Raw genomic sequence first — 24,098 nt, 5'->3', positions numbered from 1 at the left:
TGTATGATTAATAAATCTAATACCACAATAGCTAAAATTGTAATTATCATAGTGTACATAATATAGCGAAACCCCAAGAGGTTCCAATATTATAATAATAAATCAACAATTTTAATAGAATTTAAAGCCACTGTTTGTTTATCAAAAGCTTGAGGATTAATTATCTATTTCATTCGTTTCTTCGTTAAGGATCAGCCTCTACTCTTTGTTGTAGAGGTTAGTGCATTTTGTCACATTTTTTTAAAGATGCATCTCTTCAATGTAGTCAATAAAAACCTATAATAGTTTTTTTATTGATATTTTTAAGCTTGGATGCACAATTTCAGTTTGAATATGCTGAAAGTGGTGCAAGTTGTTCTATGTTGCATTTCACTTTTTGCCATTTGTATAAGGACCTAACTAAATAGATATTGTTATTCTGAGAGGTTCTTTATTGTTCTTAAAGGTTCTTACAACTATTGTGTACAACAACATCAAAATCAATTAAAAGGCTTGTGTGGCTCTGGTTCTAACTTCTAACCATTGCATCAGTTGTACATCTCTCTAATGTTTGAATCTTTAGGAGTTGTCGATATTTTATTTGAATATCATAACTGATATGCCTTAGCTAATTAGGTTTTCTATACATTGTTGTTTTCTATCATAAGATGTCATAACTGAGTTGTGGGATCTCTTTCTGTACATGGACACAGTGTATAGTTATTGAAGATGCCGTGGCAGGAATTCAAGCTGCTAATGCAGCAAAAATGAGGTGAACTTGCCAATGACTAGTGTTCTTGTTTTCAGAAAGTTTTTTCTGTATTTTTGAATCATTGAATAGAGTGGCATACATAAAAATAATGGAATATTTCATTGTTTAACTAACATTTTCTTAAAGGTTTCATGCTTTCCCTATGATAATCAGTTGATGCTTTACAACATATTTGGATGAGTACATATTAGGAAACATAATGTTATGCTGATAATATTTATTATTCCCATTGTTAATTGGATGTTTACATGCAAATATTTTGTACTGTTCTCAAGCCAAACCGATCATGACAATGTTTATTTCAATTCAGAGTATACTAGTGTTTGCTCCAAATAAAGCATGTGCTTAACCTGAGAATGCTCAAATGCTGGTGCAATCTTTCCTATTAGCCATGTAGGGCTTATCAGTGCCCAAAATGTGTTTTTTCCTTATTTTCTCCATCTACTTTCCTAGTTTGTGAGTGCAACTTATTCCCTCAAACTCGCATGTCACTTGTGCAATCAAAAGATAGAACTTGCCAAATACTTGGTTTTTGGACTTGGCAAGTGAAAGTAGACAAAACTTGGGATTCAGAAAAACTCATGAGTACGTGGTGAGTCACCAAGCAGTTAAGCTATAGTCTGAAAGTTATGGTGGGGCCCTATCAATGATTTGAGTATTTGGCAAGGTTTCACAGGGACAGGGGTACTTGGGAACTAAAGTAAGGGTACAGGTACAACTATTTTTCAAAACAGGGGTAGGGGGTACCTCAGTATGTCAAATTTTTCTAATATAATTTCATATTTATAAAAACTCTGAAAATAAGTTTGATGATGTAATGTCTTATTTTCAGTTTCAGATTTGCATTATGTTTGTAATAATAATATATACTAAATGTTTAGATGCATAACAGAGAAGGCATACTTTAAACATGAACAAGAAGATTATAAATCATATAACAATGACATATTGCAAATGATGAACTTTTGACTTGAATAGTGATAGAATTTATTTTAATCAGTATTGTTTCAAAGTTCCAAACATAGTTATCGACAACTTATTGCCGAAGGGGAAAAAGATATTGGCAAATATCAAAGATAACTCAGGAACTTCTATGGAAAATATCAGGAACTTAAAAAATTGGTTAAATTCAACTAGAAATGCATTTTGTTGCAAAATTTAATAAGGAGCCGCATCTAATGAGACAGTAAACGAGTAAACAAACCAAACAAGCTGATCTAGATATATATAAATGCAAATAGGATACAAAACACATTCTCATGTGGAATGCTGATGGTTCATAGCCATAGTCTGATAGTTTGAACTTTGAAGCAAACTAAAAATAGCAAATTGTCTTTGTAAAAATATTAACAAATACAAGTGTCAAGTACAATATCAAAATAGTCCGTATCTTCTTTTTCCCATTCCTAGCAGCTCTAGTAAGAACTACTGGAATGGGAGGGGGTCTAGCCCTAGAAGTCTACTGTGGTTGTGGCTGTGGCTGTGACTCGACCTCCATCTTGGATGTAGATGGTGCTGACATTGGCAATGATTCCTCATCATCTGTATCCTCCTCACCCTCACTGTCATCCTCCTCCTCATGAATGGCATCCAATCTTGCTGTGAATCTACTCTCCCCCATAGCATGCCTGAACCTCAAACATATACCCATCTGTTTACCTGGACAACTTTTCTGAATATATATTTGTATTCCATTTGACTACTTTGGGCATTTATGGACATTAATGTGGCAACCTCCTTTTTCCTTTTTTTTTCTTAATTTTCGAAGTAACTTGTAATTTTGCTCAAATTGAGTTTGCTTTAGTTCTGAAATAAAATGATTGCTCCTCAAATTGAGTTGATTCTGAGTGTGCTTGTCATGCACAACCATAACATCCTGAAACTCTGCAATTTTTTTAAATCTTTTGTTTTGTAAAATATCTTATGATATATGTTCTGGTGATGAAGGCGAATAAATTATCCAATCATACATGACATTCCATGCAGAGATGGATTCTTAATTTTGTTTTGCTATTTTCGACAGTTGCTTTGACACTACTGTTGTTTTAAGAATTCACTAGTGCACCGCAAATAATTTCTGTTGATTTTCTTAATCTCTTTTTGATTTGAAATTCAATGGGTACAGGTGCATAGCCGTTACAACCTCACTTTCAGAGGAGAGGCTTACACAGGCAGGATCTTCACTAGTCAGAAGGGACATAGGCAGCATTTCAATCGACGACATTCTCCACAGTAGAAGACCTGGTGATTAGAGCATAACCAATATGATTTGTAATGTAAATGTGGACTACTGAATGGTTGTAAATTTGTCAGCCATTGAAGGATAAACTTTGCTAAAAGATTCAAGGTTCACTTGCTGGTGCTTCTTGTTGTAAAGGATTCATTTTCTGTTGAATTAAAAACTCATGATCATGTATCAGACTCAGATTTTTGGGGTTCTGTGTACTCAATATTTTGATTCTGAAATCAATTCTGCAATCTTGTTGGTACAGCATTTGTAATTTCATTGCTCTCTCCAGAGTTTTTGAATGTTTAAATGAGTTCAAGCTGAAGACCTTAATGCGTCCAAGGAGAAACATCTAGAATGAAACTTTTTACCTTCTTTCAAGGCTTCTGACTTTGGAAAGCTTTTGCAGATGAGAAGATTCATGTTGGTAATCAGTGGGAAATTGAACCGAAGTCTTCAGCTGAAGAAAGCAGTGTTGTAGATATTCCATATGTAGAATTTTTGCTCAATGGAGAAATATCATTGCCTGGAGGGTAAGATACAACATCAAATTACAACCAGAAACTGGTAAAAAGAGATTCAGCGATATATGTTTGATGAAATATAGTGGCCATGGCCATGTTTTTTCCATGATAATCTCTATGGAATTATAAATGGTACAACTTATTTATTGTGAATTTTTTCCACTCTTGTTTATTTATTAGCAATCATGTAGCAATCCATTGAACCATTTTCAATATTTGGCAGTCAAAATATCTGTTATATTTTCTTCTTATTGTTCTAAGGTAGAAGTAGAGTTTCTTAGGTTTGTTGGATTTATCTAAAATTAGTTTCCTTAATATAAACTTTTTGAGTTGTCTTTCCTGAATGCCTCTAAATATGCTTGCACTTATTTATCCAAGATTGGGCCAAAATCAAGTTGATAGAAGTAATTACTACAAATCTAAAGCCATAGTTATATTTCTGCGTTTGATCCATCTTTAAGTGTTTGTTAGTTCCTTTTAGAAGACAAGAGAAAACAACAAAGATGTTTATAAGAATTTAAATAACATGTATGGAAGTTTACAGTCTTCAAATCGAATTAGTACAAGAGAAAACACATTTCAAGAGCTTTCAACCAAGCCAAGATTTGCTTTGTCTTTGAACCCAAGGTTGTCCAACTTTTGAGCCTCCTACTTGTCTCTCTCCCCAATGTTGAAAACATTTCATATAAAATTTCAAGGATTCTTCTTAAATGGGGCCTCCATTGCTTCGGCAAGTCCATTTTGAATTTGAGAACTTGTGTACCCTCTGTCAAAGGATTTGAAGACATCGTTCTCAACTTTGATGTCTACAAAGTTTTTTGTTAATACGGCAAACCCTTTATGGGTGAGATGGGGTGTTCGTTCAGCACTATTAGTGCTAACATTAAACATGAATGGGTCTTCAAATGGTCCTAGTTGAACTATCCTCTACCACTAAACACCAAATTTACATGGAAAACACTCAAGTCTTGGTCAAAGGAAATAACTACCTCAAGAGAAAACTCAAAGGGGCCACATAAATTAGCAGCATATAAGTTTTTCTTGGTGGGCCTTGTCGACGAGCTTTACTATCTCCTTCCTCTCCCCTTCTTGACTTCTCCTTCCTACATTTTGTTGTGCTGTCATAGCAGATCCTTCCCTTCTCCCCTTGGTTCTTCCTTTCTTCTCCCTCTCACCATATTCTTTTCCCTTCTTCTTGCCCTTTCTTGTTGCCCCAGCCGTTTTCTCCCCTATGAACCTTCTCAACCTCCTCCATCAAGTTCCTCTTCCGTTGTCGTAGGTCACCTTGGTCACCTTGGTCCCTTGTTATCTCTTTCTCTCTTTTTTGATCTTTCTTTCTTAGTTGTTTTTCCAGCTTCTCACTTGATCATTAGGAACATGTGCTGATTCATTCATTGTTTTCCTTGTGCTTGCATTGCTGATGATGTGGTTGGTATCTAATCTTATTTTATCTGTTATGTTTGTGTAATTGTTTTCATTTTTGTTTGCTCTCTCCTTTTTCTTTTAGTTACTTTGTTCTTATTTACTTGTTATTTGTTTTTAGACTCTTAGACACTTTTGTTTATGCATGCATGTTACCAAATATGCTTAAATAGGTAGATGCATAGGTTAGGTTTGGTTTTGTTTCCTTTTTGGAATTATAAATTATTATTTTTGCATTCTTTCTCTCTCTCTCTCTCTCTATATATATATATGTATGTACGTATGTATATGTACATATATGTATGTACATATGTATGTATGTATACATACATACATATGTAAGTTTCTATTTTTCTATGTTTCCTTATTTTAATGCATGGTTGGGAGCATACATAGTGCATATATATATATATATATATATATATGTTTTTATATAGTTATATATCTTGATATACTTTTATAATCATATATACTTTGATGCATAATTTTTTCATTTAATATTTAATATTTATAAATAGGTATGCTCATGAATAATGATAATGTATACATACTTTGTCACATATACATATGTACATTGTTATATATATGTATGTGTATATATATATGTATGTATGTATGTATGTATGTATGCATCTATATATACCTATACACACACATGTATGTGTGAAGTTTCTGTGCATCTATAATCGCTTCTTTAAATGTTTGTTTGGACTCCCACTCTCTCATATGCATGTTTATATATATTTATAAACTTATATGTCTACATAAATATTTCATAACATATGCTTGGGCCATTTTTATATGTTTCTATATATGTTTTTAAATTTCTATGTTTTCTTAACAACTTCTCATTTTTTTAAACTTGTTTTATCGATATAAAGAGGGTGAGAGCTTTATGGAAGTTGAATGGTCTCGAGCCATTGTTGCTTCTTGGGGCTTTTCTTTCACTACAAGGAGCTCAAACTGGTGTACTTCGTTGCTCTTGGGTCTTTTGTAGCTCTTATATTCCTCTGCGATTTTTTATGGTTTGGTTGTTTTGGTTTTATGGTATTATATGTTTTCTTGGTTGCATGTAAGAATAGATTGCAAGGAAATTATTTGAATATTTAAATTTGCCTTGTGCTTACTTGGGTTGTGGCTTGTTTCCATAGAACAAACTTGCGACCAGCCTTAGCCATAATTTGGTTTAAAGCTTGCATTTATTGATATTGTACCCCTTGTAGCCAATTTGCCTCTCCTGGTTCAATTGGCTCATGGAAGATGGAACTGACATGACTAAGGAGGTGAATCATAAGGTTGAAATTAATGAACTTCCGCAACAAAATATTATTGAAGAAGTTTTAGGAAGTGATTTTCCAAAATTGACAGACAAAGATGCCCTAAACTTACACTATGTCGACGATATTTGTTCACCTTCATCTATCTTCCTTGTCACCCATGGAAGAGTTTAGATGGTTAGGGATGTAGAAATATATAAGTTCCCCTTTTCTTCACCATGGTTGGTTTGAATTAGCCTATCAGTGGCCCTCGTAGGCTAAGTCAGATGTCTAGGGGTCTCAGTTGGCAAAACTAAAGCCCAATTCCCACTCTAGAGGTCAAGAGAGTTTAGAATTGCTTTTTATTTGATTCAGTTTGGCACACTTACTATTTATAGTAAGTGTCTACTTCAAGAAAAGTCAGCATTTCTATCTTTAGTAGAGCACCTGATATTTGGCATCCTTCGCTATAGTTGTTATTCAGGGACTTACCAATTATAGTAAGTCAGTTTTGCGAAATTTCTATATTTGGCAGGGCACTTGGATAAGCCTTGTTGATTTTTGAGCTGGAATTTATGAATGCAATAAACAAAACAGAAGACACCAAAACTTATCCTGGGAAAATGCTCCACTTGAGGGCGAAAAACCCAGCCCACAAAAATATAGATCCTTTATTAAGTTCCTAGACAAATACAAAGATTTATTGCTCATGATCGAGTCCTCTAAACAACCACTCAATAAGCCTTCTTCACCTTCTTCACAAATTAATCGCTCTAGCTATATATAACAAAAGCTAAGAGTATCTAATAGATGCTACTAATACTGAAAATAACTTACAAATATATTGTTGCCCTTCATTTTGTCATCACAAAATGGAGGCAACACTATGAAACTTTGCCAATTAAGTTTCAAATTTCTATAAGTCAACTCACTATATGATTGACAAAATTGGTCAATTAATCCTTCCCAATACATACTGCAAGTCTTCTTATTGAAGGTTCTCGTCAAGTTATTTTTGTTTTAAGTCTAGTAGCATATACATGATTTTTGAGGCCTTCAAAGTCATTTTTTACGTTTTGGCATGTTTGTTTGGATTGCTTTCGTCTTTTTGTTTCCTTCAATCTCTTGCTTTGGTCACGTCCTTGTTTCAAGCTATCTTGGGACTTAATCAGAGTTGTTAATCAAAGTTATTAAGGTTTAAGTGCATGTGTGATCAGGTTTTAGAACCCCAATTGCATATTTTAAATATTAGACCTTATATTTAGATGTTATGTTGCACTTTTTGAATTATAACTTAAAATCACTTTATAATATGTTTTTAATTTAAATAGTTGCACTTTTGAATTGCATATAATATGTTTTTCTATGTTGAGAATTCTTTTGACATGAGTGTAAAACAAAGGGGGAATAATATATATTTGTCTTTGTATATATGTTTGTTTGTATGTATTTTGGAGCTATAAGGAGATATTCTATGATTTTGAAAAACACACGCCATGCCAAATGGAATCATATGTAAAGGGGGAGAGTCTTGTACGAAGGACAAAGTTATTTGTGTATATATTGTTTTTGACACTAATGTCAAAGGGGGAGAATTGTTGAATCATATTGCCTATTAGTGTCAAATATATGAAGGAGGAAATGGAAGACTCTTACAGTTGTACCCGAGCTCTAGTGGAACCTAAGTGATACTTTATCTATGGAGTGTAAGTCATGTTACAAACCACACCGAGTAATCCTATGCACATAGAGCAGAGAAGAATACAGTGTACCCTGAGTGCAAAGTTTACCGAGTTATACAGAGGATGCCGAGTGAATGTTTACCGAATGTTAGAGAGAAAGAACAACATATTTACCAAGTGTCACAAGAACGACATCAGAATTTGAATTGGCACAGATTCAAATGCGAATTGACTCTACTGAGCAAGGGAAAATGGCTTACATGAATCGAGGTAAAGATTTGCAAGGATTTCATTGAAGAATGTGTATTGATTGATTATGATTCCAAGGCAGCAAAAACCAATGAAAATAAAGTTGAAAACAGATTGATGGAAAGATTATTCTAGAACTGATAATCACGATCGTAGATCAAATCAAGAAGGTTCTAAAACCCTAATTAGGTCAAGCTACGAAATGCCAAAATAATACTATTAAAAGGGTAGTTGGCAACAGTTTGGAGTTGTTAACGGTTGGAATTTTGGTGAAGTATTGTTGCAAGAAGTATTGCAGTAAGGAAGGAATCATGGTCATAATCAGAGGTCAGAGAGGATAGAGATAGAGTTGTAAGCATATCTATCATAGGAAGGTGATAACTACAGAGCAAAAGAGGATCTAATAAAGCAAAGTAAGTTGCTACTATAGGTTATTGCTGCTATTGTTTAACCACTGTAATAATTTCTTAAATCCTTGGAAAATGTGGACTTAACAATCTTGTATGTGAATCTCTTAATCGAGTACACACTTGATGAGTGTTGTTAAATCCTTGTAAAAGGTAGATCCTTACAGATCTCATTGTATACTCCTAATCAAGTAAGTCGCTAGAAGTGACAAATATTGTAGCCCTAACAAGGCAACCTCTTATTGTAGTAGTGATGGATTTGTGGGTACCATCCCCACCACAATTTTCCCTTTGACCAAGGGTTTTTGTGATACTAAAATTAATTGTGTTATGTGTTATGTTTTCCTTAGTGTATGTGTTGAAGTTGATTTACTTTCAATTGCAATCAAACTGTTATATGTTTAATGTTAATCGAGTAATTGAGTAAAAGGAAAAGTTTTAGAGGATACTAATTCACCCCCCTCCCCCTCTCAGCATCATATCTATCTTGTATTTCCAACAGGGATACTTTAATTAAAGAGGTCTAACTAGATTTTTTATTAGTTAGTAATTTATTGGCAAATTTGTATGTGGAGTGCCTTTGTCATTTGTTTTTAATTCTAACTCTCTGCATTTCTGTGCATTTCTCTTCCAGTGATGATTCGACAACTTTTTATTCCTGATAGATTGTTTGGGCATGATGAAACAAGGAATGGGCTGAATATACATACAGAAAAAGTACAACTACAGAATGTGTTAATGTGATAGATTCCTTTATGTATCTTTAGATAGTTTTTGTGTGTGTTTTAATAGATTATGCATTTATTTGTTACATTTCCTCTGTATCTGCCATCTTGTTCTGCATACGTCAGGAACATGAGAAACCTTTACCACGGAGTTCACTGAGAATATATCAACCAATTCATTAAGATGAATTTACATAGTTTTCTTACAAGTCGCAAGTATTGCAATTGTATCAACTGGCACAAAGAGATGGTGGAGAATAACAACGCATTTCATAATTATGTTTTCTTAGCCAAGTTTCTTAAACCAGTGAAAGGTCTGAGTTCTTTCACCTTGCAGCTCTTCTTTCTGATACGAACATAAAGAGACGTTAGAAAGTTTTTCATTTTTTCTAATGAACAGTCGAAAACAAAGATAAGCTGCACCTTTAAGATAGCTATCGCTGATCAATATTTTGGAGTTACTTTTTTTGTGCAAGATATATTTTTCTTTGTAAAATACTAATTTTAATTTTTTTTTTCTGTCTTTCTTTTGTTTGAAATATGAATTATAGTAAAATGCTAAGAATAGATGCAGAGGGAATCTGACTTTTGGATGCTAATATGGTCCAGATCTATAGAATGCAGTTATAGGACAGACAAATCACATCTTACTTATGCTAAAAATAAATATATAGAGAAACAATCATGAATTATTAATGTCACCTGCCATCTCAATTGTAAGAATAAAGAATAGTTAAAAAATGGAAATGGAAAAACTGGTGGAAAATTTTAGCAAATGAGTTTTGAGCATGATGCACTGGTTATATATTTTAGAGTACAAGTAGAATAGTTGACAACCTTTCAGAAAGATGATATGCAATATTAGTATAAGCTTATAAGTTACAGGAGAAAAAGAAACTGTTGAAAAATTGCACATATAATGCCATACAGGGTGCAGGCTTCTCGACGTGATCTTTTAAGACTAGGAAGTTTGGGAGTTGCTGTCACTTGTTCATTGGTTGCAGTCACGCATTGGAAGGTAATTTTTGAAGACACGTGCCTTAATTTTATAAGGGGACAACCTTTTTTAGGATCATAAATAGTTAGATGTAGAAATGAAGTAAAAACTATTTAGAAAAAATGGCTTCATCTTTGGTAACATTAAAAAGATGAGGAATCAGCATGATTTATTATAAGCAATGAACTTGTAATTTGAAACTTTGTTACAGGCAATGTCCTATACATCCCCCAGGGCAATATTCAATTTGTTGGCCGGAAGGGGACAATCACTTCTTGCACAGCGTGATGGTAAGTCAATCTTCTGTCAACTCTTTTTAAAATCTTTCTGCAATTCTGAAATATTTTCATTCATGTTTTCTGGTTCATTCATCTTAAAGGAAAACTAAATTGTTCAAGTCTCTGAATAGGAGTCATTGGTTTGAGATATAATGATTTGTTATCTTCACAATTCTAGAGTCCTGCTCAATTACAATGGCACAGAAAAAATACAAAGTTTTTAAATTACAGTACACAAGAGATATTTTGTAAATAGATTAATTATCTGTAAGAAACGTAAGATTGTTGTGCAGAGGAAAGTATAACGAGAATTAGCTATGAACCAGAAAATGCAACCATGGTAGCTATTAGAATGTCTACTTCATTTTTCAAATTCTGAGAACCAAAATATATGTGTACACAATTCTAATATTATTGAAGATAATTGGTTTAACCAGGATCAGTTGTCTTTTCCATATATTGTCTTCCTTTTTATTGGCTTTGGTGATCTAAGATGTAGTTAATATAATAATATTGTGAGGTAGCAGATTAGGTGTTTGGGGTTTAGCAATCCTTTTATATGATTGGGAATGTTAGCTTGGTAATGTGCTCTCATGAGTACAATAGTATAATCCAGAACTCCAACAGGAATTCACAAATACAAAGAAATAATCCAAATCACATTCTAACAACTTCCTACATGCCGCATATAAATACCCCTTCGGAGAAAACTCTCGAGGGTTTACGAAAGAAAGCCGACATGGCAAACACTTAGGATAATTAAATAATATTTGGTCCCTTCATCAATTAACTAAATAAGTCCTTTTGATAATATTCAATTTTTTTAGGACCATTTAAATAATTAATCCAATTAAAATACTTTATTAAAAATTGGGGACATTACAAATCCTTGCCGCCCAAAGATTGCTTGTCCTCAAGCAATTCACAAACTCCAAGATCCCATACCATGTACGGGCACAAAAAACTATAACTGCTGGAAACTTCATGTTTTTTTAGGATCACATGAGCATAATTGAATTCAATTGAGATGAGTAGACCACCACCAAGCCTACGGTGCACCACTCTGAAATAAACATGACCATGCTCAAAGTCATTAGGATCCCATTGAGACACCTCGATGATCAAATCCAAAGCCTTCATACCGTCATGCTCATAAATTTCTTTAGAGATCTCATAACTTAGGTACAACTTGTAGTTTCCATGAGGAACGAGCCCTAGTTGTCGACATTTCTAAATGGAGATCTTAAAGAAGAAGTCTACGTTGAGCAACCAAATGGATTTACTATTGATGATCAGAAGCCATGGTTTATCGATTGAAGAAAGCTTTATATGGATTAAAGAAAGCCCCTAGAGCCTAGTATGCAAGATTGGATAAACATGTATTGAAGCTTGGACTCAATAAAGGTAATTCAGGCAATAGCTTATACTTCAAAGTTAAGTCTAAAAATATTTTGATTGTTAAAATCTTTGTGGATGATATCATTTTTGGTGGAAATGATGAAATGAGTTCATATTTTTCTAATGAGATGCAAAAGGAATTTGAGATGTCCATGATAGGTGAAATGCAGTTCTTTCTTGGTTTGCAAATTACTCAAATTTAGACCAGAATTTTCATATCACAAATCAAGTGTGTGCAAGAAGTATTGAAGAAATTTGGAGTGGAAGACTCAAACCCAGTTGGAACACCAACGGTTATGGGTTGTAAATTAACAAAAGATTATGAATCTAAGAGCACTAATCAAACTAGATACAAATCTATGATTGGAGATTTGGGATATCTAATTCATACAAGACCTAACATATCCAATGCAGTTGGAATTGTTGCTTGATATCAAATTGATCCAAAGGAATCACATGTGGTTGCTGTCAAAAGAATATTTAGTTATCTAAAAGGAACGATGTATTGTGGATTATGGTTGAAAAGATGATGATTTCACACTTAATGTATATACATGGTTGGGGGGGGGGGCAAGAATCATGTGAAAAACAATGGTGCTCAGAGAAAATCATGAGAGAGAGTCTTGTACAGAGAAGAGATTGGGAGAGAGAGTTATTACTTTGTGCATTGAAGGCTTTTCACATCACATGTTGCCATCAATGCCAAAGGGGAAGATTGCTGGATCGTTGCTGATAATTGGGGAGATTATTGGACAATTGGACAGTGGAGTTGTTTTTCGTTATGTTTGACATTAATGTTTTGTCATTGATGTCAAAATATCTATTTATCAGACAGTGTACCTGTTATTGTTTTGTGCACAGATAGGTTCAGTCTACACACAATTTAAAGCACCCGTGCTTGTGGATATTATGGAATGATGTCTAGTGAGTCTACATGCTATGTTTTCCATCACAAATGGTTGTGAGATTGTTTCGATGAAGGTGCAGAGGATTTGATGAAAACTTGTAATTGCTAGTATTTATTAAAGAACTATCTATAATAGTGGTCTGGTATTTTGATCGGGAAGCTTCAATGGAGCAAGTTTTCGGTATGCAATTTAGGATACTCATTGAGGCATACATTCTTATGTTTATGCAGATTTGCTTGAGGATTATTGGTCTGGAAGTCAGCTTTCTTGTTGGACAGAGAAAGAAAATTTATATCCTAGTCGACTTGGTCAGGAAACATATTGTTTGGGATTTTGTGATTATCTTTTTGATGATAGCGTATTAATTATTATTGTAAGGTATTCTATATGTTCTAGTTGACACTTATGGGATCACATTAATTAATGCAATTTATTTTGGTATTACGTTTCATATTGAGCCAACCTAATATGTGTTTGATACTTGTATAAGTGAATTCATTTGTGAATTTGGAGTGGGTATTGATGAGACATGATTATGATGTAAAGCTATTGATGTGAGTTTGGAGTATATGTCTATCACCATATTGGACCTAAGATCCTCATTGAGGAGATGTTTATCATAATGTTGGGAGAGCTTGGTTACATAGTTTGGCGGGAGCTTTGACAATGTTTTGGATCTATCATTTGATGATAGATGGTTTTCTTCTTGTGGTTTTGAGATGTGACGTCTTGGTTTTCCATGGAGAACTCTTGAGTATTTGATGATGTTCTAGCTTGTGATATGGTTTTTGGAGCATAGGATTGTCCTTTGAGGAGATGTTAAATCCCAATGTCATGATATCTTCTTGATCTTATTGTTGGAAGTTTGACAATGGTCTTGTTGGTTCTCTTTTTAAAGTATTGATCATTTTCTTGGAGCTTGATGGTTTTGCAGATTTGCATTTGAAGTTGCCATTGATTGATTGGTGAATTTTCATGGAGACTATAGAGACTTGAGTGAGGCTATGAGATCTCATATTTTTTTGGAATAATGGGTTGAGATGGTTACCATTCTTAATGAGAATATTGGTAGAAAGACTATGGAGCACCTGGTTATGGATGTGAATCCATTATGGACTTGTAGAGAAGATTTTTATTTATGGTAAGCTTTGATTTCTTGGTGTTGTGTGCTTGTGACAATCATGTTTCCCTCTCCTGGTCTACTTGGGAAGTGAATGATCTGAGAAGTATTGTTTGCTTGGTTATTTGAGCCATTCTTTATTTTGCATCTTGTCTTCTCATGTGAATTAATCTTGAATATAGAAGCTTTAAGGATTTGTTGAGAAGAAGATGCTTGGTTTTATGGACTTTTGTTCTCCTTGTTGATGGTATTGAGCTACGGATAAAGTTTTGAGAACATATTTGGAGAAGTACATGAAATCGTTTGTGTCTTTGGATTTTCTCCTTTGTTGTGGGAGTGGTTGGTTTGTTTGATCTACCTCATTATGAGAGGTGTTGTTCTTCATTTTGTCACCACAAAATGTGGGTAATAGTACTAAACTTTTTCAACTTAGTTTCTCATTTCTTTGAGTTTAGTTCATTATTTAATTGGTTAGTGTTGATCAACCAATCAATTCTAATTGATATAATGAATCCTTTTACTGAAGACTTTTGTCAAGTCTTTTTAGTTTTTCTTTTTGTTGAGCCTATACTTGACTTTTGAAGCTTTCAACATCATTTTCCTTATTTTTAAGTGTGTGTTTGTTGACTTTTGGTCCTTTGGTTTTACTAAAATTATTGCTTTCGATGTTCCCTTCGATTTGATCTATCTCAGGGCTTAATCGGAGTTGGCAATCAAAAGATATGATATTTTTAGTGCCTAAAAAGTGGACGTTTTAGGTGCAACTGCACGGATTAAAAATATTATGTTTTTTAAGTTGACATTCACTTTTTGAAAAATATAACAAAAATTCATTTTATGTTATGTTTTAAAGTTACTTTATCACTTTATGATTTCAATTTTTCACTTAAAGTAACTATAGTGTACTTTATGTTATATTTTTAAGTTGAGTTGCTTTTTAATTTTTCACTTAAGTGATTATATTAACTATATAGTTTAATTTAATTTTTGAGTTTTAAATCAAAACATCTTAGTAAATATTACTTTTAAGACGATATTTGCACATATTATATTAACTATATAGTATAAATATTATTTATGACTCATTAGAGTAATACTTGTTCAAAAATTAAATTGACATGTGCTTAATTCATCACTTAAGTTGTGCAAACATGTTTACAAGCACATTTTCATAAAAACTATGCAATTGCACCCAAAAGGTGATTTTGAATGAAAATGCCACTTGAAAACACATAAAACATGTCATAACATGTGTTTTAAAATATGTAATGATCCCAAAAGGTGAGACATGCATATTACATGTGTTTTCAAAACATGCAATAACACCTAAAAGGTGCGTTTTTGCCTAAAGGTTATTTTTTGAAGTTTTTTAAAACATGCATATGCACCTACAAGGTGCGTTTTGGCTTGTGGCTTCTATTGCTAACATACAATAGCACCCAAAAGGTGTGTTTTTGCCTTTAGATTCATTTTTTTGAAGTTTTTAAAACATGCGTTTGCATCGAAAAGGTGCGTTTTTTTATAAGAAAGCCATTTTTGAGTTTTTTAAAACATTTAATGGCACCCAAAAGGTGCGATTTGTCTCGAAGAGCATGCATTTGTCTTCAAAAACCCCATTTTTGATGATTGAAGTGAAAACTCCATGCATATGCCCTCCAAGAACCCAATTTACACCCAAATGCTTAGATATGATCATGGTATTGTAAGATTTCTGCAAATTTTGATCAACCAATACTGATATAATGACTTTACTCTTGCTGCAAATTGATCTATTTCAAATCTGGGCTGAATGTTATAGTTTAGGAAGTCTGCAATAAATTTTGGAAATTATATTTTATCTTTGCACTAAGTTGTCAAGGATCAGATTGCTAGAAGAGCAGACTTTTGATAATATTGTGTGTCCTCTATCCACAATCTTGCTCCTACTTTATACATTAACCAAGGGTCTTGTCTTTTCATAAGACAACCCCTTCTAGGTCGACCCTCCATGAAACAATCCTATTCCACTACAAATTGACGGCCTTTTCATTTAACTAATAGTTAATTAATAATCAACTACAATAGTTAATTACAAGGTATATAAATATGCCTAGCAAATCACCGATCAGTATAGGGAGATATATTCATCATAAGGCCATATGTAAGTGAACTTACATGCATATTAGATCTGTCTAATCTGGAATATCAGAGCATTAATATGATCAACTTATCAGGATTTAACACTCCCTCTTAACTTGATAATATAAATGAGATAAACATATCTAGCAACATTGTTTAAGCATAGAATTGTACTCTATATCTCTTTGATTCTTCCATGCATGTAGTATCATGGTACACATGATATTTTGTTATATTACTAAACCTGTAATATGGATTATCACTAACACTTGTGATAATAGTATTACATGTAATGGAATACACAGGATAAAATTTGGAGAATGATAAAATTCTTCCTTTTTCCAAATTGTGACTCACAGGCACTGACAAGCCTATATCACAATATGATCTTGAATTAAGATCTGCCAGTACACAGGATAAAATCCGGAGAATGATTATATTCTTCCTTTATCCAAATTGTGACTTATAGGTATAGAAATGTCTATAACATAATATGATCTTTGATTCATCCAAATCTACTAGTAGTTTCCTATTGTGATAGAACATTATCTCAGAGATCGTCATCTCATATAATGTCTATGTATTATCACAGAGATCGTCACCTCTTTTAGATAATAAACACAAATGGTGAAGCCCATAATAGTCAATAGCCTGACAATAATAAGTTCAAAAATTATTTCATTAATATTTAAGGAATACAAATGTATTATAATTCAACCATACCAAGTCTTTTTCTGAAGTGATCTATCTTCACTCGAGAGAGGTTTGGTAAGAATATCTGTTGTCTGATCTGCAGTGCAAATGTATTCTAACTTGACAGTTTTCCTATCTACCATATCTCGTACATAATGATAAGGAATTTCAATATGCTTGGACCTGTCATGAAAAACTGGATTCACAAAAAGCTTGATGGAACTTTGATTGTCACAATGAATAATAGTGGGATTCATAGGTTGACCAATAATCCCACAAGTAACTTTCTAAGTCAAACTGCTTCCCGAGAAGCCATTGCAGCTGCAATGTATTTAGCTTCTGTGGAACTCTATACTACTGATGCTTGCTTTCTCCATATACATGATATCATTGATGAGCCTAAATTGAACCAACATCTTAAAGGGCTTTTCCTATTAGTAACACTTCTAGCCCAATTTGAGTCTGTGAAACCATGTAAGTCCAAGTCATCTTTCTCATACTTGAGCTGAAGGTTAAGAGTGCCTTGTAAGTATCTCATAATGTGTTTAACTGCAACTAGGTGAATCTTCTTTGGCTCACACATAAATTGACTTAATGCATTAACAACATAGCGAATATCAGGTCTTATATTTACCAAGTACATAAGAGACCCAATTATCTGTTTGTAAAGGGTAGAATCTATGGAGGGTGATTCTGCTGTTGCTTCCTTAAGTTTGTGTAGATTAGTCTCCATTGGAGAAGACATAGGTCTGCAGTTCCACATTCCAAATCTCTTCAAGATGTCTAATGTGTACTTTCCTTGATTAAGTATGATGGTGTTAGAGTTCTGCCACACTTCCAGTCCTAAGAAGTAATGAAAGAGTCCTAAATCTTTCATATCAAATTCTTTGATTAGATCTTTCTTGCAATGATCTATAAGATGATCATCACCTGTTATTAATAAATCATTAACATATAGTATCAAAATTATCATGTCATCTTTATCCCTTTCATAATAGAGATTTGGATCAGTTTCATTCTTAGAGAATCCTAAACTGGTGAGATATGTATCGATTCTTTCATACCATGCCCTGGGAGCCTGTTTAAGCCCATCGAGAGCTTTCTTGATTTTGCAAACAAAGATTTTAGGATTATGAGTTTCAAATCTTTCAGGTTGTTCCAAATATACCTCTTATGTAATCTTTCCATTCAGAAATGCTGTTTTCACATCCATTTGATGTACTTTCCATCCCTTCGATGCTGCAATAGCTAGGACTGCTCTTACAAAGGTGTATCTGGCAATTGGAGCAAAGGTTTCTCCATAATCAATTCCCTCCTTTTGAGAGAATCCTCTGGCTATGAATCTGGCTTTATATTTTTCAATGCTACAGTCAGAAACATGCTTGATTTTAAATATTAATTTAGAAGAAACAATAGAGTTTCCTTCAAGCCTTGGAACAATTTTCCAAACATCATTCTTAATAATGGATTGGTATTCTTTCGTTATAGCATCCTTCCAAGCTGTATTTTTAATAACATCTGAAACATTGGTTGGTTCTGATTTAGATAAATCACTCATGTTTGCTGCATAGCTAGAAAATGTTTTGGGTCTTTTGCTTTTTCTGAAGGTTCCAGATGGTGCAACAAAGTCTTGTGCTTCCTCTATAGTCTTAATAGCCCAAGTTGGTCTTTTCTTAGGATTTTGAGCTTACTCAAGATTAAGATTTTGAATTTCACCTTCAATTTCTTCAATGTTTTCCCTCTGAAACTCAAATTAATGATTTTCTTCAGAACTAGGTATATGTGTAGGATCTTCAGAACTTAGGGCTCATTTGAATACTAAATCTTCTTCAAATATTACATCCCTACTAAGTTCAGTGTTTTTCTTACCAGGTATGTAAACTCTATATGGTTTAGATGTTTCGCCATATCCGACAAAAATACCTTTCCTCTTGCAGGGTTCTAACTTAGTTCTCTTTTCTTTTGGAACATATATGTATACTGGGCACCCAAATATCCTAAGATGACTTATATTTGGTTTAACCTTAGAAAAGACTTCTTCAAGAGTTTTATCTCTAAGGTGGGAGTGAGGACTTTTGTTTTGAATATGGACAACAGTACATGAGGCTTCTGCCCAAAGATAATATTCTAAATTTTGATCAAATATCATAGCTCTTGTTGCTTCTATAATTGTTCTATTCTTCCTTTCTGCTACCCCATTTTGGTGTGGGTTATAAGGAACAATATACTCCCTCTTAATTCCTACTTCTTTACAAAAATCTTTAAACAAATCTGAAGTATATTCCCCTTCGTTATTAGTCCTAAGAGTTTTAATTTTGAGTCCTGACAGGTTTTCAGCGATTTCTTCTGATTCTTTACATTTTAAGAATTAAATCCATGTTTTCCTAGAGAAATCATCTATAAAAAGTATATAGTACTAGAATCCTCCAAGAAAAGGAACATACATAAGTCCACATAAATCTGAGTAGACTAATTCTAAAACATTGTTAGTTTTTCTAGTGCTATCTTGAAATGGACTTTTGGTGTTCATACCTAGAGCACATCTTTTGCATATGTTTGAATGATCTTTATTCAACTTAGGTAAACCAGTAACCATCTTTTCCATAGTCGATAAGGCTTTGAAGTTTAGACTTCCTAACTTTCTATGCCACATTTCGTTTATATCAACAACTTCATGAATTAAGGCTTGAATAGGTTCTATATTTAATTCATATAAGTATCCCTTTCTTTGACCAATCAACTTTGGTTTCTTAAATGAAGAGTTCCTCGACCAGGTCATTACTTTACCATCCATGAATGGACTCTTATGTCCATTATCTTCAAGTGCTGTAACGGAAATTAGATTCCTCTTGATTCCTGGTACATAGAGTACTGTTTTGAGATGAAGAGAAATACCCAACTTTAGTTTCAAGGTGTAGTTCCCAATTCCTTTGACAAAATGAGTGGAATTATCACCTACAGTAACTTCGTTAGTAGCTTCTTTCGATATTGAGTCTAGTACTTCTTTGTATCTTGTAATGTGTCGAGATGATCCACTATCAATAACCCATGCTTTGCTTGATACTTCATTTCATAGCATTGAATACAATACATGTTTCTCAGGATAATAGTTTTCCCCTTTCCTAGTAACGTTTGTACAATTCACTTGCTGCTTTGTATTCTCAGGGAAATTAGATTTAGTGTCCAAATTTTTCACATTTGAAGCATTTTATTTTGGATAAATCTCTCTTAGGTTTGTTATTTCTTTGATTACCCTTCTTCTTGAAGTACTTCTTCTTACCTTTATAAGAATTTGTGTTGAGGACATTTAGTTCTTCATCTTCAGTTTTTAAGTTTCCTTCTTTTTTAAGTGGCCTAGATTCTTCTTGAAGGCAATTTTCTTTAAGTCTATTGAAGTCTGGAAGTCTGTCTGTAGTATTTACTCCTTGTGAGAATATTTTCCACGAATTCGGTAACCTATCTATAGCCATAAATGATAGCTCTGTCTTCAGTTATGGTCCCTACACTTGCAAGTTCATGTCTTAGACTAGCCACCCTTAGGAAGTATGAATTCATAGATTCTCCTTTTCTTATCTTTATATGATTTAGTTTCCTTTTTAGTGCAACGGTTCTAGTTGCATTGTCAACCTCATATGCATTTTATAATGCACTCATCATATTAAATTCTGTCTAATGTTTCATTAGCATAGGTACTATTTCATTTTTAACTCCATCTAATATGATTTGCATGACTTTTCTGTTTCCTTTAATCCAAATAGTTTTATGAGGATCAGCATTAGGTTACTTGGATTCCTTAGCAATAAATTGTATTATATCATTGTCTTCAAGAATCATCATAATTCTGAATTTCCAAGCAATAGAGTGTTCTTTTCCATTAAACCTGTCTTTGGGTTTGATTGCGCTAGCTATTGAAGGTAGAAGGATGTTGCTAGATATTTTAAGTCTAATTGTCAATTTGCAGAGCCTAGATTTGACTACCAGAGCTCTGATACCATGTAAGATTTCTGTAAATTTTGATCAACCAATATTGATATAATGACTTTACTCTTGCTGCAAATCGATCTACTTCAAATCTGGGTTGAATGTTATAGTCAGGAAGTCTGCAATAAATTTTGGAAATTATATTTTATCTCTGCACTAAGTCGTCAAGGATTAGATTGCTAGAAGAGTAGACTTTTGATAATACTGTGTGTCCTCTATCCACAATCTTGCTCCTACTTTATACATTAACCAAGGGTCTTATCTTTTCATAAGACAACCCCTTCTAGGTCGGCCCTCCATGAAACAATCCTATTCCTCTACAAATCAGCGGCCTTTTCTTTTAACTAATAGTTAATTAATAATCAACTACAATAGTTAATTACAAGGCATATAAATATGCCTAGCAAATTGCCGATCAGTATAGGGAGATGTATTCATCATAAGGCCATATGTAACTTACATGCATATTAGATTTGTCTAATCTGGAATATCATAACATTAATATGATCAAGTTATCAGGATTTAACAAGCATGACTTGAAAATCCCAAGAGGAGGGGCGTTTTTGCATTTCTTGGCATTTCCATGCCATAGATGTTTGATTTCATTGCCAAAATCGTTCATTTTATGGTGATTTGCAGTCATGTTTTTGACCAAAAACGTCTAATTTCATGGTGTTGCTGATCACGTTTTGGTCCATGAAGGAGTCGATTTGGGGTTTTTAATCCATGTTATTGTTCTCGGGATCACATTTTTGCCCTTCATTTACCAAGAATGATTCACTTTGGGCAGATTTGAAACACGTTTTTATCCAAAAACGTCCTATAAGCTTGCATTTATTAAAAATGTTGGAGTTTTGAGAGATTTTAGGGCACGTTTTGGGCATTTTTATCCAAAAACACCTCATTGGATGCTCATTTCAAATTCATCATTGCAAGGTTGAAGAGGTCCAAGTTTGTTTGACAATTTATCAAAGTTGGAACTTCATTCCTTTCATACTTGGCATATTAATCTTCAACACAAGCACAAGGAATGCCCTCATCTACAAAATTGAAAGGCAAAATGATATATCAATATGGTAAAGAGTTGACTCGTGCAACTCCATTTCGGGTCACATCTATTCTTGACAGTGTCAGATACAAAGATCGGGCATGCGTATATGATTGATTTCTTGCGAAGGATAGAAGCTTTTGCTAATCATGAAATGAAACACATCAAAAGGAGTAATATTCATTTGGTATCTTCTTTTCCTATTGCTTCCCTGGAACCAAAATTCATTTTAGGATGTGCAAAGTGTTTTAGTCCGAAGTAAAAAACAATCAAGGATGCTGATGGTATTGTTATTATTAGCCTTGATCTTGAGGTTATTGAACAAATTTTCAAAGTGCTGTATAGTGTAGAGTGTGTGGATTTGACCAAAGAAACATCTTTGGAGATATGGAATGCAAATAAGGGAAATTATCAGAAATATGTTAATTTATATTGATTGGATTCCAAGAGAAATAATTTCTCAAGATGGCCAAAAAATTTCATAGATCTAGTTTTAAGTCAGAATACAAAGACCTAATTATCCTTCTCAGTAGAATATGCAGTCTCAAGGATTCCAGTGATTTTGAACCATGGATGTATAAGTTCATTTTCCAAATCATTGATAATAAGGAACTTATCTTTTGGAGAGAACTCATCAATACTGCACTTTGTGAGCAACTGCCCAATGTAGGAACATCGACACCATTCTACATGAATTCTTATCTTGTCTATATTGCTGCTGCTATGGGATTTTTTTCAGGACTTTCAACCAAAGGAGATCATCTTCAAGTTCTAGTTTTGGAATACTATGATTAGATTACTTTGACAAATAGTAAGTATTACTATAGGAGAGTTCAAGATGTATTTTTTGGACATTTCTGCTTTTTGTTTGATTAGTAGTTGTCTGTCAAAAGAGTGTCAGATGAAGCTTGGGATAAGGTTAATCAATATGGTTGCATCTTTATTCAGTTTCTAACTTTTACCTATTTGAGAGTTGGGTATTTCAAAAGAGAACCATATACCTTACCTAGGTATGCTACTGATAGGATCATTCTAATGGAATTGGCCAGACAACTCATGGAAGTTCAATTTGATCAACATACTTTGCATAGACCAAGTTTTGGTATTTCTTCTGCCAAACCCTTGGTGATCGGTTATTATATGATCAATTCTATACACAAAGCAAAAGCCATAGAAGTAGAACTTCAGTTGATTAAATTGAAGAAATTCAAAGCCAGATATGATTTTGATTACAAAGATGAATTCAAAAATCAAGAGAGCATTTACTCATGTCCATCGTATTGAAGATATTTGAATTGACATGCAAATGGAGTTGGATATAATGAAAATGGACTACTGTAGGTTGACTTTGTAGCAGATCATTGATCTTACTATGCCGAGATCCCATCTAATTTCCAAATTGAAGATGTTGGTAATATTCTTGATCCAGAATATCATCAGGTTGGTTTTGATAAATGATGCTCTTTCCTTATTCAATGGCATCAAAAGGAAGGTACTTCTATCCTTGATCAATTTTAGTCTATTCTGGCAAACACCAACAAGTGGTTGAAAATCAAGGGTCTTAAAAGGGTCAATCCAAAGTTGGGTTGGGATTGTGGAAGTTTTGGTCCTCCTGGAAAGAAGTCACTATTAGAAATTGCAAGTAAAGATGGTGTATCTTCTTTTGATATAAAGAAATCCCTCAAATTCAAATTGAAAGGTGGAAAGGGATTTAAAATAATCTCAGACACCTGAACAAGTTCAAGAGGCAGAAGGAGAATCAGATGGAGGACTTAATGAAGAAGATGAGGAGGAAGAAGGAGAAGCCATGATCATATCTCCTTCAAGGCCTACACAAACTCAGTAACCATCTATGCAGGAAGCACCTTTTTTGGGTATGATAGATGAGGATGTGGATTCATTTTTCACTGTTTTCACACCTATCCTGACCTCAGAAGAAAATACATCGACTCTTCCTATATCTTAAGCAACTCCTCCCATTTTAACAGCTGAACATTGTGAACATGTAGGGAATGTGTTTGAGGATTTTCCAACTCTCACAGAAGGTCAAGTTTTTCAACTTGATACATCCCTGACGAGTTTTGAGTTGTTTATGACAGAATCCTCCTATCATGCACCTATGATTTGAGTTGTGCAAATTGAATCATGCTCGGTCACAACAAAGATACAATCAAGATCAATACCAATGGTCTCCACTGTACTTGTTTCCACAGATGAAAATTTTAGTTTGCCTGCATGGTTGAGCAGGATTACAACGAAGAGAAGAAAGGTTGTCGTACCCCCAAATGACCTTCCTATTAAGAAAATTAAGTCC

The 24,098-nt window shown here is 33.6% G+C and overlaps 1 protein-coding gene across 1 annotated transcript in view; it reads left to right on the top strand.

The window, feature by feature from the left end:
• Positions 1 to 24,098, top strand: part of LOC149553031 (haloacid dehalogenase-like hydrolase family protein) — a 381,367-nt gene that overhangs the window by 41,688 nt on the left and 315,581 nt on the right. The window contains exons 6-10 of the mRNA XM_089788543.1: positions 693 to 751; positions 2,877 to 2,995; positions 3,388 to 3,511; positions 10,174 to 10,261; positions 10,452 to 10,530. Coding sequence (XP_089644669.1) covers positions 693 to 751; positions 2,877 to 2,995; positions 3,388 to 3,511; positions 10,174 to 10,261; positions 10,452 to 10,530 — 469 coding nt within the window. The remainder of the gene's footprint in view (positions 1 to 692; positions 752 to 2,876; positions 2,996 to 3,387; positions 3,512 to 10,173; positions 10,262 to 10,451; positions 10,531 to 24,098) is intronic.

Source organism: Cupressus sempervirens, chromosome 6 (assembly GCF_028749045.1).
Source record: "Cupressus sempervirens isolate cs-2001-9-10 chromosome 6, ASM2874904v1, whole genome shotgun sequence".
NCBI classification, from domain to species: domain Eukaryota; kingdom Viridiplantae; phylum Streptophyta; class Pinopsida; order Cupressales; family Cupressaceae; genus Cupressus; species Cupressus sempervirens.
This window is presented reverse-complemented; position numbering and strand designations above follow the sequence as displayed.